At 40.9% G+C, this 20,786-nt stretch overlaps 1 protein-coding gene across 2 annotated transcripts in view; it reads right to left on the bottom strand.

The window, feature by feature from the left end:
* spg7 (SPG7 matrix AAA peptidase subunit, paraplegin) overlaps window positions 1-20,786 on the bottom strand; it is a 50,956-nt gene that overhangs the window by 18,416 nt on the left and 11,754 nt on the right. For both annotated transcript variants that reach the window (XM_028809759.2, XM_028809760.2), the window contains exons 7-8: window positions 2,675-2,800; window positions 429-591 (exon numbers count right to left, since the gene is read on the bottom strand). In XM_028809759.2, the coding sequence (XP_028665592.2) occupies window positions 429-591; window positions 2,675-2,800 (289 nt within the window). The remainder of the gene's footprint in view (window positions 1-428; window positions 592-2,674; window positions 2,801-20,786) is intronic.

Genomic DNA, 20,786 nt, shown 5'->3' with positions numbered 1-20,786 from the left:
GGAGTTGGGGTTTGAGTAGAACCTATGCAAGCAAACATCCCTAGGTAGATTGCCATTTCATTGCAATTGCAACTCGTGCACACAATCACACTCACACAGAGCTAAACAGGTACTGACAATCAACCTAACCAGAATGTCTTTTTGGAGAGGTGGGATTAAAACCTAAAAAAGACACACAATGACAAGGTGTGGGATTCAAATACTAGAACCTGGAAATGGATGCTTAAGGCTGCAGTAAATCCATTATACCACATGTCATGCTTTTCATGATGTTTAGCTAGAATTCTTTTAAAAAGCATAATTATTTTACAGGTCTTGTTTGTTTTATTCTGATTATTTTACCAATAATGCTCAGCCACTATCTTTACTTCACAAATCTGAAATTATTTTTATTTTTAACAATGCTAAATATAAAATTTAAAATGCACCTCCAATGACTTCCACAAATTCTGACCCTGCCATGGCAAGAAATGGTACTTGAGCCTCTGTGGCAACTGCTTTTGCTAACAGTGTCTTTCCACAACCTGGTGGTCCCAAGAGAAGGGCACCTTTGGGTACTTTGGCACCTAGTTGAAGAAAGCGATCTGGATGCTGTGTGGGTGAAAAGAACAAAACACATAATTTACACATTTAAACTAAATAAACAGTTATATGTTTCAGTAATTGTGAGAATTCTCAACTCAATGCTTTCTTTCTGGATACTATAACATAAAAAAAGACTGCCCACACCTCTAAATTCAAAAATATTCAAAGTCTTAATTTCAATGCAAGAACATTTTTGGTTAAATAAACACTAAAAAGCTAACAACGGAAACAAAATTAAAGAATCTATAGAGATCCACTCCAAGACTCTGCATTATTAATGATCAGCATATAACTAAAAAGCTGGCCTCGTTAAATGAAAATTTGCTTTTTTAAACAAGAAATGTATGTTATCTCAGGTGTTGGAAAGTAAAATTTTACGATATCAGTATATTTTGTGTATTTAAAATTGATCTTTGCAAAGCATAAAATAAATATACAATACCAACAATTCATTTAGAAGACAAGTTACAGAAAAACATTGAGGAAATGGCAAGTTAATTTAAGGTGTAAACTATTTTGTGCTTTATATTTTTTGTTCTGCGGTGGGTTGGCACCCTGCCCGGGATTGGTTCCTGCCTTGTGCCCTGTGTTGGCTGGGATTGGCTCCAGCAGACCCCCGTGACCCTGTATTCGGATTCAGCGGGTTGGAAAATGGATGGATGGATATTTTTTTGTTGCTACATCATAATGTGCAATATAAAGATTTACTAACTGAATAATAAAAATCTGTCTAGAACATACAAGACTGTCTATTCAAAAATGGACGATTTAAATTGACAAATTAAAAAAATGCTACACCTCATTAATATAACATGTATGGTTTCATGCGATTTTTAAATAGTTGTATAGGTTTCAAGAAGGAAAAGGAAAAATTATAGTAACATTGAACAAATTTTGGTAGCTCAATTTGTGAATAAGCTTTTAATAGTTACCAAAAAAATGCAAAACAGTAAGTCAATAAAACGCAAAACCTAACAAAATATTATCCTGTTTTTTAACACTGACTTTAGTTTAACTATTAATAAAAATCACACCTTTTCTACTTAACTATTTACATTAATGAATCACTGACAGATGAAGTGGATAACTTTTGAATATTTCATTACAATGGCACCTGTCAACAGGTGGGATACATCAAGCAGCAAGTGAACAGTCAGTTCTTGAAGGTGATGTGTTGGAAGCAGGAAAAATGGGCAAGCGTAAGGATTTGAGCAACTTGTACAAAGGCAAAATTGTGATGGCTAGATGACTGGATCAGGGCATCTTCGGAACGGCAGGTCTTGTGGTTGTGTTCACGCATGCAGTGAGTGCAGTGGTTAGTACCTACCAAAAGCAGTCCAAGGACAACTGGTGAACGGGTAATAGGGTCAAAGCCACCCAAGGCTGATTGATGTGTGTGGACAGCAAAGGCTGGCTTGTCTGGTCCAATCCCACAGAAGAGCTATTGTAGTATAAATTGCTGGAAAACTTGCTGGCAATGACAGAAAGGTGTCAGAACACAGTGCATCAAAACTTGCTGTGTAGCCACAATTTGGTTAAGGGTGCCCATGCTGATACCTGTCCACTGCCAAAAGTGCTTACAATGGGCACATATTGGTCAGACCTGAACCATGGAGTAATGGAAGAAAGTAACCTGATCTGATGAATCACATTTTCTTTTAGATGTTGTGGCCAGCTGGGAGTAGGTGTGTCAGTTACCTTGGGAAGAGATGGCAGCAGGATGACTTTGGGAATAAGGCAGTGTGATGCTCCGGATAATGTTCTACTGGGAGACCTTGGGTTTGAAGAACATGACAAAGAGTTCAAGGTGTTGACTTGGCCCCCAAATTTCCCAGATCTCAATCCCACTGAGCATCTGTGGGATGTGCTAGAAAAAAGTACAATCCATAGAGGCTTCACTTTGCAACTTAAAGGATCGGCTGCTAACATCTTGGTGCAAGATACCACAAGAGAGTCCATGCACTGATGGGTCAGATGTGTTTTGGCAGAATGAGGGGGTGTCTACATAGTATTAGGTAGTTTGTTTTAATGTTATGGCTGGTAGGCGTGTGTGTGGATATAAATACAACTTAATGATATTAATATTTACCTTTAGATAGTCAACAAACTCCTTAACTTCCATTTTCGCTTCATGCATCCCAGCAACATCTTTGAAGCTTACTCCCTTCCCAGATTTTCCATCAACAATGGTAAAGCGAGCCATCTTCAGCTGATTCTACATCATAAGGGAAAGTAGCAAAAGAATCGTATTGTTAAGACTGTCAAATTCAAAGTGGTGTCATTTCTGATATATATATTACCTGTTTTTTTTTTTTTTTAATTAGCTCTCAATCCAAATCTATTATTATAATCAATAGAATAGGTCAAGTAATACTATGAACTTGCTTTTCAATGTTCGACTGTAGGCTGACCCTTAAAGTCCATCTCTCTACTCCAGTCAAATCTTAAAATTTTTTTCCTTTACAAAAACACCCCTAGAATTTTGGCTTTGGCTTGACAGAAGCCCTTGCATGATTCTGGTGAACTATACATTACCTTGATATTGTCTAGACATCCTTTTTCTCCGACTTCCTCTACAAATCTTTCTTCCTGTTCCCAAACAATCTTCCTCCCATATCATATACTCGTATATTATATATATATATATATTTTTTTTTTTGTAGCAGTAGGGGGCGCTATCGCTCCCTTGAACCCTCAGGTACCACGCCAAACACCGGGTAAAAGTACAATACTTATTATTTTTATTATAATAGTACCGTGCACTAAGCACTCTCCACTCCACACTACACATACAATAAACAATACTCTAATTAATCACTAAACAATCCTCCACTCCCAGACACTTAGCCACCCTTCCTCCCAGCTCAGCTCAGTGTCTGGGATTTCCCCTAGTCCTTTTATATCCCCTGGCCCGGAAGTGATTCCAACCCTGCAGTCCATGATTCCTTATCACTTCCGGGTCAGATAAAAAGTCCTTTTCTTCATCCTGGAAGCACGTCGTTCCTTCTGTCCATGTGACCAGGACGTACTTCCGGGTTATAGGGCACATAGTACTCCCCAAGCCTCCCTACAGCGGCTCCTGGTGGTCCCCATGGTATCCAGCAGGGCTGTTTGTAAAAACTACAAGGCCCTGCTGGAATTCGGGGAACCTCCAGGCTGCTGGGAGGGCTCCATCTGGCGGCTTGGAAGTGTGGGCCGGAATATATGGCCGGCCATTCCTCACAATATATATTATCTATACTAATAAAAAGCAAAGCCTTCACTGACTCACTGACTGACTGACTGACTGACTGACTGACTGACTCATCACTAATTCTCCAACTTCCCGTGTAGGTGGAAGGCTGAAATTTGGCAGGCTCATTCCTTACAGCTTACTTACAAAAGTTAGGCAGGTTTCATTTCGAAATTCAAAGCGTAACAGTCATAACTGGAACCTCTTTTTTGTCCATATACTGTAATGGACTGCAGCTCTCTGGCCGTGGGAGGCGGAGTTGCGTATCGCGTCATCACGCCTCCCACATAATCACGTGAACCGACTGTGAACGCAGTACGTAGAAAACAAGGAAGAGCCCCAAAGAGCGCTGAAGAAAACATTCATTACACAATTGAGAAGGCAGCGAAACAATAAGAAGCGAGCGAGTGACGCATACAAGCATATTCATAAGTGCAGCTACTGCGGAAACAAAGCACGGTGTAAACCGTAAGTTTAAATTAAGTTTATAGAAACGCTCCCGCTGCCGTTTGCAATACCATGACTGAACGCAGTACATGTGATCACTCATTACACAATTGAGAAAGCAGAGAAACAATAAGAAGCGAGCAAGTGACGCATACAAGCATATTCATAAGTGCAGCTACGGCGGAAACAAAGCACGGTGTAAACCATAAGTTTAAATTAAGTTTGGCAAGATTGCTTTTCTCCTGTACAACTATACATTGCATTCTCAACAGTAAGCTTGCACAACTTGGTCATATTACAACCGGAGTGCTGAACTGACAACGTGGTATACAAAGAGAACTATAACAATCGTAATAAACGAACAATAAAACAGCGGAGAACCCGTGGATTAAATAAAAAGGCTGCTTCCTTGGTGAAGCAAGGAAAAAGCATGGCCGTATATGGCGTTTGTTTATAAAACAGCAGAGAAGCTGTGTAAAGACTGCTTCACAAAAAAACAGCAGAGCGCCTTATATGAGCAGGCAGTCAGCTAAAGAAGGGAATCAATAAATAACTATAATCGTAATAAACGAACAAAAAATAGCGGAGAATCCGCGGATTACATAAAGGAAATGGGTACCTGAACAGAAAAGTGAGTCTCAAATACCTACACAATAACTATAACAATCGTAATAAACGAACAATAAAACAATACAGAACCGCTAAGCAAGGAGAAAGGACGGCCTTATATGGCGTTCGTTTATAAAACAGCGGACAGGCTGTGTAAAGGCAGCTTCACAAAAAACAGATCCTTAACAAATTGTTATTGGTATATTTTCCCTCAATTTAAAAAGGTTTTCTTTTCTTCTTAATTAAAATTTAAAAGCAATACTTCACCGCTGCGAAGCGCGGCAATTTGGCTATATGTAGTGAGTGTGTACGCCTGATAAGCCCAGAATTAGGGCGAAACACGTGTCGCGTACTCTTTGCATTATTTGACAGTAAACTATTTTCAACCATTCTATGATCTGCTTCTCACAACTGAGGGCACCGTGGCAGATATTAGCTGACTTGCTGGCCAACTACAAGCGTTACCTGGTAGATAACCACCCATACAATCAGATTGTGATTCAGACTACGAATGCCGTGAATGTAATTACCCCGATCTACATGCTGTCAAATAAATGAACCACACGCCGTGGCGCAATGTTAGGGGCTTTGCCTCTACCGCTGACGTCCGAGGTTCGATTCCCGTAAGGGAGTGCAGTGAGTGTGTACACCTGATGAGCCCAGAATTAGGGCGAAACACGTGTCGCATACTGATTGTGATTCAGACTACGAATGCCGTGAATATATTATATATATACTAGCAAAATACTATTATATTATATATATATACTAGCAAAATACCCGCGCTTCGCAGCAGAGAAGTAGTGTGTTAAAGAGGTTATGTAAACATATATATATATATATATATATATATATATATATACACACACACACACACACACATATACATATATATATATACATATATATATATATATATATACACATTGTGGGGAACAGCCCGGACACAGACAGGTAGACGTCATAGTTCACCCAACACACGTTTATTTACAATATTTACAGCAATACTGAGCACAACCCAGTGCCGAAGCACCAATCACCCCTTTAAGTCCTGGCCACAACACAATGCCTTTCTCAGTCTTTTGGTCCGCCTCCACTCCTCTCCACCAAGCTTTGTCTTCCTCCTCCCGACTCTTGCTCCTGACTGGAGGGAGGCGGCCCCATTTATAGTCACCCGGATGTGCTCCAGGTGGTTCCCGGCAATCTTCCCCTGACACGCCCCTGTGTGGCGGAAGTGCCGGCTGCCTTTCCGGAAGCACTCCGTGTGCCTCTTTTCTTCTTCCCCCCAGCACTACCCGGTGTGGCGGAAGTACTGAGGTCCAACACTCCCAAGGCATTGGGGCGCCCCCTGGCGGTGACCACGGGCCCCAACAGGGTAGAGCTTCCAAGCTCTGTACCCGTGGCCCCCAATACAACCAGGGAGGACGCCCCCTCATGTCCTGGAGGCGGCACAAGCCCTCCTCCACTCATCCTGGGCGTCCCGGCCGGGCACCACAACATATATATACATATACACATACTATATATATATATATATATATATATATATATATATATATATATATATATATATATATATATATATATATATATAGTTATTGTGATAAGCTGCCCGGACACAGACAGACGGACACCGTATTATAGTCCACCACACGTTTATTATACATTATAAATCCAATAAATGCACAAAACCCACTGCACAAAGCACCAATCACCCCTTCAAGTCCTGGCCACAATATAAAGCCTTTCACAGTCTCTGGTCCGCCTCCACTCCTCTCCAACACGCTTCGTCTTCTTCCTCCCGACTCTCGCTCCTCACTGGAGGGAGGCGGCCCCTTTTATATGCCCCGGATGGGCTCCAGGTGCATCCTCAGGACCTCCGTAGCCACACCCCTGTGTGGCAGAAGCTCCCAAGGAGAAGCCGGAAGTCCACCGGGTGCCCTCAAGTCTCTCCCCCCAGCACTTTCCGGTGTGGCGGAAGTACTGAGGGCCAATGCTCCCAAGGCATTGGGACGCCCCCTTGAGGTGACCACGGGCCCCTACAGGGCTGAGCTTCCAAGCTCCGTACCCGTGGTCCACAAAGCCACCAGGGAGGACGCCCCCTCGTGTCCTGGAGGAGGCACAAACCCTCCTCCACTCCTCCTAGGCGTCCCGGCCGGGCATGGACACCCGCCGGGCACCACAATATATATATATTATATATATATACACACACACACACATATATCAACATATATATACACATACATATACACACATACATACACACACACATACACATATATACATATACACATACATACATAGTGCGTTGTAACACGGGCTGTGATTGTTACATGGGAAGGAGATGACAAATCACAGCTTCCCGCTTTCTAATCGGGCCTGTGATTGGTGCTTTGACGGATGCCCAGATCCCACAGTATCTCCCCTTAGGAGAGGCGTTAGGCAAGTGTAATTGAATAGCGGTGCTGCAAGTTTAGCTTTACACCTGTTTTTAAGGCTTATTGACTGAAAGGGGCTTTCATGAAAAAAGTTCGGGCTTTGCTAAAGGATACACCCTCCACAAGTTAAGGAAGTAAAAATAAAGGTATATATTTCTGTTTTATTTAAACCTTTTAAGTTTGTATGCGGGCGGAATGGTGGTGCAGTGAAAGGTGCCAGTTAGGAGACCCGGGTTTGCTTCCCTGTGTGGAGTTTGAATGTTCTCCCCGTGTCTGTCTGGGTTTCCTCCGGGTACTCCGGTTTCCTCCCACAGTCCAAAGACATGCAGGTTAGGTGCATTGGCGATTCTAAATTGTCCGTGGTGTGTGGGTGTGTGCGCCCTGCGGTGGGCTGGCACCTTGCCCGGGGTTTGTTTCCTGCCTTGTGCCCTGTGTTGGCAGGGATTGGCTCCTGTATTTAGGATATAGCGGGTTGGATAATGGATGGATGGACATTTGTATGCATAGCCCCATTTGCCCGTTTTCGTTTTTTTTCTTTCTTCAGTAATATTTCAGCAAACCTGGAGCTTGTTAGTTCAAATCCTGGTACTGACACCACTGTGTGACCCTGAGGAAGTCACTTCACCTGCCTGTGCTGCAAAAAGCAAAAGTAATGTAACAAATTGTAACTCAGATGTTGCAAGTTGCTGGAATAAAGGCATAAGTCAAATAGATAAATATGTATTATACACATAGGAACTATTCATTTATTTTCAGTTAAGTCATCTGCAGCAAACCTTTATAAATGAGGGTTTCTCCTTTTTTAGATAGTGCAAACTGTTTCTTCTTAATTGAGGTTTTCTCTTGGAGAGCTTTTTTCATTTCATTGAAAATTAAAGCAGCAGCTGCCAAAATATGTAGCTTTCTTATTAATTTTTCAACATTGTGTAAAATAACTTTATAAAGTAACATAAAAGGTTTAAATACTGGCTATCCTTTTACACTAAAATATTACTAAAGAGATACAAAAAAAGTAAAATGCATATGTTGTTTTTCTTTAAGGAGATTACATATTACTGAAGAAAGAAAAAAAAAACTAAAACAGCCAAATGGGGCTATGCATACGAACTTAAAAGGTTTAAATAAAACAGAAATATATACCTTTATTTTTACTTCCTTAACTTGTGGAGGGTGTATCCTGTAGGAAAGCCCTAACTTTTTTCGTGAAAGCCCGTTTCAGTCAATAAGTGTTAAAAAGAGGTGTAAAGATATAGACAATAAGCTACGCAAACCCACCAAGACATGCAGTCGTTTAAATCAAGGCACGAGTCGAAAAAAACCATCCCATACTATTAGCTAACGATTAACACATTTCTATATGTATTGTAAGCATACAATACAACTGATAATAAGTTGTGCTTATTTATCTGGTGTACCAACATTTTTGCGCGTTTAACGGCTGAAATCTAATGTGGTTTGCGCCCTTCAGAATGAAAACAGTTTGCATTTACCTTTTTAATAAAAGGCGAGCTTTTAAGCCTGAGAAATCACCCCGTAAATGCACACGTTTAATTGCACGTGTTAATATGTATGCTTACACAGTATTAAAAGACACTCAACAATTAACGTCATTTACCTTCGTTCCCGCGTTTGAGTCGTGCTGTATATCTCTTCCTTGTTTTCAGTTCACGTGATTACGTAGGAGGCGTGATGACGTGATACGTGACTCCGCCTCTTCCATTACAGTATATGGACAAAAAAGAGGTTCCAGTTATGACCATTACGTGTAGAACTTCGAAATGAAACCTGCCTAACTTTTGTAAGTAAGCTGTAAGGTATGAGCCTGCCAAATTTCAGCCTTCCACCTACACGGGAAGTTGGACAATTAGTGATGAGTGAGTGAGTGAGTCAGTCAGTGAGTGAGTGAGTGAGGGCTTTGCCTTTTATTAGTATAGACGTAGATATGTATATATATATATATATATATATATATATATATATATATATATATATACATATCTACATCTAAACTAATAAAAAAAAGACGTAGATATGTATATATATGTATAAATATATATATATACATATCTACGTCTATACTAATAAAAAAAAGACGTAGATATGTGTATATATATATATATATATATATATATATATATACATATCTACGTCTATACTAATAAAAAAAAGACGTAGATATGTATATATATATATATATATATATATATACATACATATCTACATCTAAACTAATAAAAAAAAGACGTAGATATGTATATATATATATATATATATGTACATATATATACACATAAATATATACATATCTACATATCTACATCTATACTAATAAAAGGCAAAGCCCTCACTGACTCACTCACTGACTGAAGGTAAATGATGTTAATTGTTGAGTGTCTTTTAATACTGTGTAAGCATACATATTAACACGTGCAATTAATATATATATGTGAATGTATGAATGTATGTATATATGTATGTCTATATTTATATATATATATATATGTGCATATGTATATATATGTGTATATATATGTAGATATGTATATATTTATGTGTATATATATGTACATATGTATATATATATATGTAGATATGTAAATTTGTATATGTATGTATATGTATATGTGGATGTGTATATGTATGTATATGTAGATATGTATATATATATGTATATATATGTTTACATAACCTCTTTAACACACTACTTCTCCGCTGCGAAGCGCAGGTATTTTGCTAGTATTTATATATATTGTGGCAGATGATAGTGGTTCTTACCTGGCCGGGATGCCTGGAGGGACCGCAAAAAGGACAGGAATAGCGTCCAGGTCACGAGGGGGCAACTGCCCTGGACTAGTAGGGGACCACGGGAGAAGAACAAAGGGGTTCTGGCGTGTCTGAACCCGTGGCCTCCGCCAGGGGGCGCCTCAAGCCTCGTGGGACAAGGAGGACTGTTACTTCCGCCACACCAGGCAAGATGGCGGATGAACCTGCCAGGGACACCCGAAGTGCTTCCGGTGCAAAGGGCAGCACTTCCGCCACACCAGGAAATGGAGCACATCCGGGCAGAAATAAAAGGCACCACCTTACTACAGTCTGGGAGCCAGAGTCGGGAGTGGGAGTAGGATAAAGCTCCCAGGAGGAGAGTAGAGGCGGCTAAGGACGGAGATAGAAAGAAGTTCATTGTGGAGATTATTGCTGAGTGCTCTGTGTGGTATTTGGGACTGAAACTTGTGTATAATAAAAGTGTGAGTTTTATAAAGATCTGGTTTCCGAGTGGTGGTGTCCGGGCTAGTCTCACAATATATTTATATTATATATACACACACAGGTGCTGGTCATAAAATTAGAATATCATGACAAAGTTGATTTATTTCAGTAATTCCATTCAAAAAGTGAAACTTGTATATTAGATTCATTCACTACACACAGACTGATGTATTTCAAATGTTTATTTCTTTTAATGTTTGATTATAACTGACAACTAATGAAAGTCCCAAATTCAGTATCTCGGAAAATTAGAATATTGTGAAAAGGTTCAATATTGAAGACACCTGGTGCCACACTCTAAGCAGCTAATTAACTCAAAACACCTGCAAAAGCCTTTAAATGGTCTCTCAGTCTAGTTCTGTAGGCTACACAATCATGGGGAAGACTGCTGACTTGACAGTTGTCCAGAAGACGACCATTGACACCTTGCACAAGGAGGGCAAGACACAAAAGGTCATTGCTAAAGAGGCTGGCTGTTCACAGAGCTCTGTGTCCAAGCACATTAATAGAGAGGCAAAGGAAAGGACAAGATGTGGTAGAAAAAAGTGTACAAGCAATAGGGATAACCGCACCCTGGAGAGGATTGTGAAACAAAACCCATTCAAAAATGTGGGGGAGATTCACAAAGAGTGGACTGCAGCTGGAGTCAGTGCTTCAAGAACCACCACGCACAGACGTATGCAAGACATGGGTTTCAGCTGTCCTTGTGTCAAGTCACTCTTGAACAAGAGACGGCGTCAGAAGCGTCTCGCCTTTGGACTGCTGCTGAGTGGTCCAAAGTTATGTTCTCTGATGAAAGTAAATTTTGCATTTCCTTTGGAAATCAAGGTCCCAGAGTCTGGAGGAAGAGAGGAGAGGCACAGAATCCACATTGCGTGAGGTCCAGTGTAAAGTTTCCACAGTCAGTGATGGTTTGGGGTGCCATGTCATCTGCTGGTGTTGGTCCATTGTGTTTTCTGAGGTCCAAGGTCAACGCAGCCGTCTACCAGGAAGTTTTAGAGCACTTCATGCTTCCTGCTGCTGACGAACTTTATGGAGATGCAGATTTCATTTTCCAACAGGACCTGGCACCTGCACATAGTGCCAAAGCTACCAGCACCTGGTTTAAGGACCATGGTATCCCTGTTCTTGATTGGCCAGCAAACTTGCCTGACCTTAACCCCATAGAAAATCTATAGGGTATTGTGAAGAGGAAGATGCAATACGCCAGACCCAATAATTCAGAAGAGCTGAAGGCCACTATCAGAGCAACATGGGCTCTCATAACACCTGAGCAGTGCCACAGACTGATCGACTCCATGCCACGCCGCATTGCTGCAGTAATCCAGGCCAAAGGAGCCCCAACTAAATATTGAGTGCTGTACATGCTCATACTTTTCATGTTCATACCTTTCAGTTGGCCAACATTTCTAAAAATCCTTTTTTTGCATTGGTCTTAATTGATATTCTAATTTTCTGAGATACTGAATTTGGGACTTTCGTTAGTTGTCAGTTATAATCATCAACATTAAAAGAAATAAACATTTGAAATACATCAGTCTGTGTGTAATGAATGAATCTAATATACAAGTTTCACTTTTTGAATGGAAGTACTGAAATAAATCAACTTTGTAATGATATTCTAATTTTATGTCCAGCACCTGTATATATATATATATATATATATATATATATATATATATATATATATATATATATATATATATATATATATATATATATATACATACACATACACACATATATACAGTAATCCCTCCTCCATCGCAGGGGTTGCGTTCCAGACCCCCCCGCGAAACGTGAAAATCTGCGAAGTAGAAACCATATGTTTATATGGTTATTTTTATATTGTCATGCTTGGGTCACAGATTTGCACAGAAACACAGGAGGTTGTAGAGAGACAGGAACTTTATTCAAACACTGCAAACAAACATTTGTCTCTTTTTCAAAAGTTTAAACTGTGCTCCATGACAAGACAGAGATGACAGTTTCGTCTCACAATTAAAAGAATGCAAACATATCTTCCTCTTCAAAGGAGTGCGTGTCAGGAGCAGATAATCTCAGAGAGATAGACAGAAAAAAGCAAACAATCAGAAATCAATAGGGCTGTTTGGCTTTTAAGTATGCGAAGCACCGCCGGACAACGCAGCTGCTAGGAAGGGAGCAATGTTAAGGTAGCCTTTCAGCATTTTTGTAGAGGAGCGTCCATATTGTCTAGTGGTGCGAACAGCCCCCCCACTGCGAACAGCCCCTCCGTCAGGAGCACAGAATGTCAGAGAGAGAGAAAGAGACAGAGAAAAACAAACAATTAAAAATCAATACGTGCCGTTCGAGCTTTTAAGTATGCAAAGCACCATGCAGGAAGCATATCGCTTGACAAAACAGCCACATTTAAGCCCAGCAAGGAAGAGAGCAATGTGAAGGTAATCTTTCAGTGTTTTTTGAGGAGTGGCCGTATCTTCTAGGGGTGCGAACAGCCCCTGTGCTCACAATATATTTGAGGAGTTTTATTTAATAGGTAATACGTGCTCTGATTGGGTAGCTTCTCAGCCATTTGCCAATAGCGTCCCTTGTATGAAATCAACTAGGCAAACCAACTGAGGAAGCATGTAATAGAAATTAAAAGACCCATTGTCTGCAAAAATCAGCGAACCAGCAAAAAATCCGCGATATATATTTAAATATGCTTACATATAAAATCCGCGATAGAGTGAAGCCGCGAAAGACAAAGCGCGATATAGCGAGGGATTACTGTATATATATATATATATATATATATATATATATATATAATATACACACACACACACACACGCACATAGTTAGGTCCGTAAATATTTGGGCAGAGACAACTTTTTTCTAATTTCGGTTCTGTACATTACCACAATGAATTTTAAATGAAACAACTAAGATGCAGTTGAAGTGCAGACTTTCAGCTTTAATTCAGTGGGGTGAACAAAACGATTGCATAAAAATGCAAGGCAACTAAAGCATTTTTTAAACACAATCCCTTCATTTCAGGGGCTCAAAAGTAATTGGACAATTGACTCAAAGGCTATTTCATGGGCAGGTGTGGGCAAGTCCATCGTTATGTCATTATCAATTAAGCAGATAAAAGGCCTGGAGTTGATTTGAGGTGTGGTGCTTGCATGTGGAAGATTTTGCTGTGAACAGACAATATGCTGTCAAAGGAGCTCTCCATGCAGGTGAAAGAAGCCATCCTTAAGCTGCAAAAACAGAAAAAACCCATCCGATAAATTGCTACAATATTACGAGTGGCAAAATGTACAGTTTGGTACATCCTGAGAAAGAAAGCAAGCACTGGTAAACTCAGCAACGCAAAAAGACCTGGACGTCCACGAAAGACAACAGTGGTAGATGATCGCAGAATCATTTCCATGGTGAAGAGAAACCCCTTCACAACAGCCAACCAAGTGAACAACACTCTCCAGGGGGTAGGCGTATCGATATCCAAGTCTACCATAAAGAGAAGACTGCATGAAAGTAAATACAGAGGGTGCACTGCAAGGTGCTAAAGAACATCTAAAAAAGCCAGCACAGTTCTGGAAAAACATTCTTTGGACAGGTGAATCCAAGGTCAACCTCTACCAGAATGATGGCAAGAAAAAAGTATGGCGAATGCGTGGAACAGCTCATTATCCAAAGCATACCACATCATCTGTAAAACAGGGTGGAGGCAGTGTGATGGCTTGGGCGTGCATGGCTTCCAGTGGCACTGGGGCACTAGTGTTTATTGATGATGTGACACAGGACAGAATCAGCCGAATGAATTCTGAGGTGTTCAGAGACATACTGTCTGCTCAAATCCAGCTAAATGCAGTCAAATTGATTGGGCGGCATTTCATGATACAGATGGACAATGACCCAAAACATACAGCCAAAGCAACGTTGGAGTTTATTAAAGCAAAGAAGTGGAAAATTCTTGAATGGCCAAGTCAGTCACCTGATCTTAACCCAATTGAGCATGCATTTCACTTGTCGAAGACTAAACTTCGGACAGAAAGGCCCACAAACAAACAGCAACTGAAAGCCGCTGCAGTAAAGGCCTGGCAGAGCATTAAAAGGGAGAAAACCCAGCATCTACTGATGTCCATGAGTTCAAGACTTCAGGCTGTCACTGCCAGCAAAGGGTTTTCTACCAAGTATTAGAAATGAACATTTTATTTCCAGTTATTTAATTTGTCCAATTACTTTTGAGACCCTGAAATGAAGGGATTGTGTTAAAAAATGCTTTAGTTGCCTCACATTTTTATGCAATTGTTTTGTTCACCCCACTGAATTAAAGCTGAAAGTCTGCACTTCAACTGCATCTGAGTCGTTTCATTTAAAATTCATTGTGGTAATGTACAGAAGCAAAATTAGAAAAAAGATGTCTCTGTCCAAATATTTATGGACCTAACTGTAAATAAATAAATAAATACAAATAGTATATATATATATATATATATATATATATATATATATATATATATATATATATATATATATATATATATATATATATATATATATATATATATACACGCCGTGGCGCAACGTTAGGGGCATCGCCTCTGGCGCTGACGTCCGAGGTTCGATTCCCGAGAGGGAGTGCAGTGGAGTGTGTACGCCTGATGAGCCCAGAATGAGGGTGAAACACGTGTCGCGTACTCTTTGCATTTATTTCACAGTAAACTATTTCAACCATTCTATGATCTGCTCCTCACAAACTGAGGGCACCGTGGCAGATGTTAGCAGATTGCTGGCCAACCACAAGCGTTACCTGGTAGGTAACCACCCATACAATCAGATTGTGACACAGACTACGAATGCCGTGAATATTATATATATAGATATATATATATATATATTATATATAAAAATATAAATAAATATATAAATATAAAAACAGTATATAAATTGTGGAAGCCGGCCCAGACACAGACAGGCGGACTTGTTCAAGTCACCCACAACACGTTTAATATACATTATTTACAATTTATAAGTGCACCACAACCCCAAAAGTCCCCACAAGTCCAGGCCAACTACAAATGCCTTACACTCTGTTCAGGCCGCCTCCTTGCCTCCTCCAGAGACCTCGTCCTCTTCCACCCGACTCACGCCCTGAATGAAGGGAGGTGGCCCCTTTTATAATCACCCGAATGTGCTCCAGGTGTTTCCCGGCAATCTTCCACCGACACGCCCCAGTGTGGCGGAAGTGCCAGGTGCATCCCCGGAAACACTCCGGGTGTCCCTGCTCTTCTTCCCCCCAGCACTTCCGGGTGTGGCGGAAGTGCTGAGGTCCAGGGCTCCCAAGGCATTCGGGCACCCCCTGGTGGTGACCACGGGCCCCTACAGGGTTGAGCTTCCATGCTCTGTACCCGTGGCCCCCAAAGAAACCAGGGTGGTCGCCCCCACGTGGTCTGAGGAGGGCGTAAGCCCTCTTCTGGTCCTCCGGGGTGTCCCGACCGGGTCGCTCCCCCAGCCACCTGCGACAAAATATATATATATTATATAGTATAAATAGTATATACAGTACTGTGCAAAAGTTTTAGGCAGGTGTGAAAAAATGCTGTAAACAAAGAATGCTTTCAAAAATGGAAGTGTTAATCATTTATTTTCATCAATCAACAAAATGCAGTGAATGAACAAAAGAGAAATCTAAATCAAATCAATATTTGGTATGACCACCCTTTGCCTTCAAAACAGCAACAATTCTTCTAGGTACACTTGCACACAGTTTTTGAAGGAACTCGGCTGGTAGGTTGTTCCAAACATCTTGGAGAACTAACCACAGATCTTCTGTGGATGTAGGCTTCCTCACATCCTTCTGTCTGTTCATGAAATCCCAGACACACTCGATGATGTTGAGATTAGGGCTCTGTGGGGGCCATACCATCACTTCCAGGACTTCTTGTTCTTCTTTACGCTGAAGATAGTTCTTAATGACTTTGGCTGAATGTTTGGGGTCGTTGTCCTGCTGCAGAATAAATTTGGGGCCAATCATACGCCTCCCTGATGGTATTGCATGATGGATAAGTATCTGCCTGTATTTCTCAGCATTGAGAACACCATTAATCCTGACCAAATCTCCAACTCCATTTGCAGAAATGCAGCCCCAAACGTTCAAGGAACCTCCACCATTCGTCACTGTTGCCTGCAGACACTCATTATTGTACCGCTCTCTAGCCCTTCGACGAACAAACTGCCTTCTGCTACAGCCAAATATTTCAAATTTTGACTCATCAGTCCAGAGCACCTGCTGCCATTTTTCAGTACCCCAGTTCCTATGTTTTCGTGCATACTTGAATCGCTTGGCCTTGTTTCCACGTCGGAGGTATGGCTTTTTGGCTGCAACTCTTCCATGAAGACCACTTCTGGCCAGACTTCTCCGGACAGTAGATGGGTGTACCTGGGTCCCACTGGTTTCTGCCAATTCTGAGCTGATGGCACTGCTGGACATCTTCCGATTTCGAAGGGTAATAAGCTTGATGTGTCTTTCATCTGCTGCACTAAGTTTCCTTGGCCAACCACTGCGTCTATGATCCTCAACATTGCCCGTTTCTTTGTGCTTCTTCAAAAGAGCTTGACCAGCATATCTTGAAACCCCAGTCTGCTTTGAAATCCTTGTCTGGGAGAGACCTAGCTGATGTAGTATAACTACCTTGTGTCTTGTTGCTGTGCTCAATCTTGCCATGACATGAAACTGTCTTCCACAACCTCACCTTGGTAGCAGAGTTTGGCTGTTCCTCACCCAGTTTTAAGCCTCCTACACAGCTGTTTCTGTTTCAATTAATGACTGTGTTTCAACCTACGTGTGACATTGATGATCATTAGCACCTGTTTGGTATAATTGGTTGATCATACACCTGACTAAAATCCTACAAAATCACTGACTTTGTGCAAGTGTACCTATAAGAATTGATGCTGGTCTGAAGGCAAAAGGTAGTAACATCAAATATTGATTTGATTTAGATTTTTCTTTTGTTCGCTCACTTTGCATTTTGCAAATTGATAACAATAAACAATCAATCATTATTTATATTTCTGAAAGCATTCTTTGTTTACAGCATTTTTTCACACCTGCCTAAAACTTTTGCACAGTATTGTATATACAGTGCTGCGGTGGGTTGGCACCCTGCCTGGGATTGGTTCCTGCCTTGTGCCCTGTGTTGGCTGGGATTGGCTCCAGCAGCCCCCCGTGACCCTGTGTTCGGATTCAGCGGGCTGGATAATGGATGGATGTATATACAGTGCATCCGGAAAGTATTCACAGTGCATCACTTTTTCCACATTTTGTTATGTTACAGCCTTATTCCAAAATGGATTAAATTCATTTTTTTCCTCATAATTCTACACACAACACCCCATAATGACAACGTGAAAAAAGTTTACTTGAGGTTTTTGCAAATTTATTAAAAATAAAAAAAACTGAGAAATCACATGTACGTAAGTATTCACAGCCTTTGCTCAATACTTTGTCAATGCACCTTTGGCAGCAATTACAGCCTCAAGTCTTTTTGAATATGATGCCACAAGCTTGCCACACCTATCCTTGGCCAGATTCGCCCATTCCTCTTTGCAGCACCTCTCAAGCTCCATCAGGTTGGATGGGAAGCGTTGGTGCACAGCCATTTTAAGATCTCTCCAAAGATGTTCAATCGGATTCAAGTCTGGGCTCTGGCTGGGCCACTCAAGGACATTCACAGAGTTGTTCTGAAGCCACTCCTTTGATATCTTGGCTGTGTGCTTAGGGTAGCTGTCCTGCTGAAAGATGAACCCCCGCCCTACTCTGAGGTCAAGAGCACTCTGGAGCAGGTTTTCATCCATGATGTCTCTGTACATTGCTGCAGTCATCTTTCCCTTTACCCTGACTAGTTTCCCAGTTCCTGCCACTGAAAAACATCCCCACAGCAGACAGACAGACAGAGCACCAGACAGAGGAGCAGCTTCAGCGACAGACTGCTGTCAATGTCCTGCTCCACTGACAGACTGAGGAGATCATTCCTCCCCCACACACTGCGACTCTTCAATTCCACCCGGGGGGGTAAACGTTAAAATTATACAAAGTTATTGTCTGTCTGTATACCTGCATTGTTATCACTCTTTAATTTAATATTGTTCTTAATCAGTATGCTGTTGCTGGAGTATGTGAATTTCCCCTTGGGATTAGTAAAGTATCTCTCTATTAGCATGATGCTGCCACCACCATGCTTCACTGTAGGGATGGTACTGGCCTGGTGATGAGCGGTGCCTGGTTTCCTCCAAACGTGACGCCTGGCATTCACACCAAAGAGTTCAATGTTTGTCTCATCAGACCAGAGAATTTTCTTTCTCATGGTCTGAGAGTCCTTCAGGTGCCTTTTGGCAAACTCCAGGCGGGCTGCCATGTGCCTTTTACTAAGAAGTGGCTTCCGTCTGGCCATTCTACCATACAGGCCTGATTGGTGGATTGCTGCAGAGATGGTTGTCCTTCTGGAAGGTTCTCCTCTCTCCACAGAGGACCTCTGGAGCTCTGACAGAGTGACCATCGGGTTCTTGGTCACCTCCCTGACTAAGGCCCTTCTCCCCCAATCGCTCAGTTTAGATGGCCGGCCAGCTCTAGGAAGAGTCCTGGTGGTTTCGAACTTCTTCCACTTACGGATGATGGAGGCCACTGTGCTCATTGGGACCTTCAAAGCAGCAGAAATTTTTCTGTAACCTTCCCCAGATTTGTGCCTCGAGACAATCCTGTCTCGGAGGTCTACAGACAATTTCTTTGACTTCATGCTTGGTTTGTGATCTGACATGAACTGTCAACTGTGGGACCTTATATAGACAGGTGTGTGCCTTTCCAAATCATGTCCAATAAACTGAATTTACCACAGGTGGACTCCAATTAAGCTGCAGAAACATCTCAAGGATGATCAGGGGAAACAGGATGCACCTGAGCTCAATTTTGAGCTTCAAGGCAAAGGCTGTGAATGCGTATGTACATGTGCTTTCTCAATTTTTTTATTTTTAATAAATTTGCAAAAACCTCAAGTAAACTTTTTTCTCGTCATTATGGGGTGTTGTGTATAGAATTCTGAGGAAAAAAATGAATTTAATCCATTTTGGAATAAGGCTGTAACATAACAAAATGTGGAAAAAGTGATGCACTGTATATATAAAAAAAATCCAACATCTGTCTGTCCACTTTTCATGAAAGAACCACTAAACGGATTTAGATTGGGTTTTTTTCTATAATTTGTTTGAACATTCTCATCCTGCAAAGTATCATAGTTCACTTGCGGTACCGATTTATTTGTGTTAATCCAAGAGACAGGCTGCGGGTTGAGTGGAGAGGGAAGCACAATGTCAGGAGTAGGGAGCCAGGTGGAGCCCTCCTCACGCACGCACCAGCCTCCATTCGAATCAGTCTACCTCTGGCCACATTTTGGAGCTCATCTTGCTCTGCTTAGCTAGTGATACCAGTTTGTTTATTAATTTTTAAAGTTTGTCCTGTTTTACTATTACGCAGGTGGAGCCACTGGGGACAGCTAGTTTACTATATTTATACAGGTGTTTTTTTAATTCACTGTATCAGCTAGACATTCGTAATTATAAACATGGATTACTATTTTAATTATGCAGTACTTGTTTCTTTCCAAAACTTGTGTTTTATTACATACAGCAAAAAAAAAAAAAATAAATACAGTATAAATCTTTAAAGAAGCCGCAAATGTATCAGATGTTTGATAAGTTGCTTATCAGGAAGACACATGGCTAACGTGCTTAACAGGATTATAAGTAAGAGAGACATTTTGCTCTTAAGTTAAAATTTTTCTTTTTCCAGTTGAACATGTAAGTTGCTGCACATAAACCAAGCTCTCCGTCCAAACTAAAACCGTGTTCATTTTATTTGAAGGACAAAATAAATAAAGTTTTATCTATCTATTTAAAATAAAAAAGTCTAAATTCATTAAAGTATCATTTCTTGCTGTCTAACTGCACAGGAACTCCTCTGATTTCTTTTTCAGAGTTTATTACACCACTTTCTTTAACATAAAGGCTAATATTTAAATTAGCTCTCGTAAATAAAGCCTTGACTTGCTTCTCTTTATTTACAATGCAGGAAGTTTGCTGCAAAAAAAAAAAAAAAAAAAAAAAAGAAAGAAAAAGATGAACACTGGCTCAACTATCATAATACTTTAAGTAAAGAAGCACTGCAACTAAATTACCGT

The sequence above is a fragment of the Erpetoichthys calabaricus genome, chromosome 9 (assembly GCF_900747795.2).
Source record: "Erpetoichthys calabaricus chromosome 9, fErpCal1.3, whole genome shotgun sequence".
Classification (NCBI taxonomy): Eukaryota; Metazoa; Chordata; class Cladistia; order Polypteriformes; family Polypteridae; genus Erpetoichthys; species Erpetoichthys calabaricus.
This window is presented reverse-complemented; position numbering and strand designations above follow the sequence as displayed.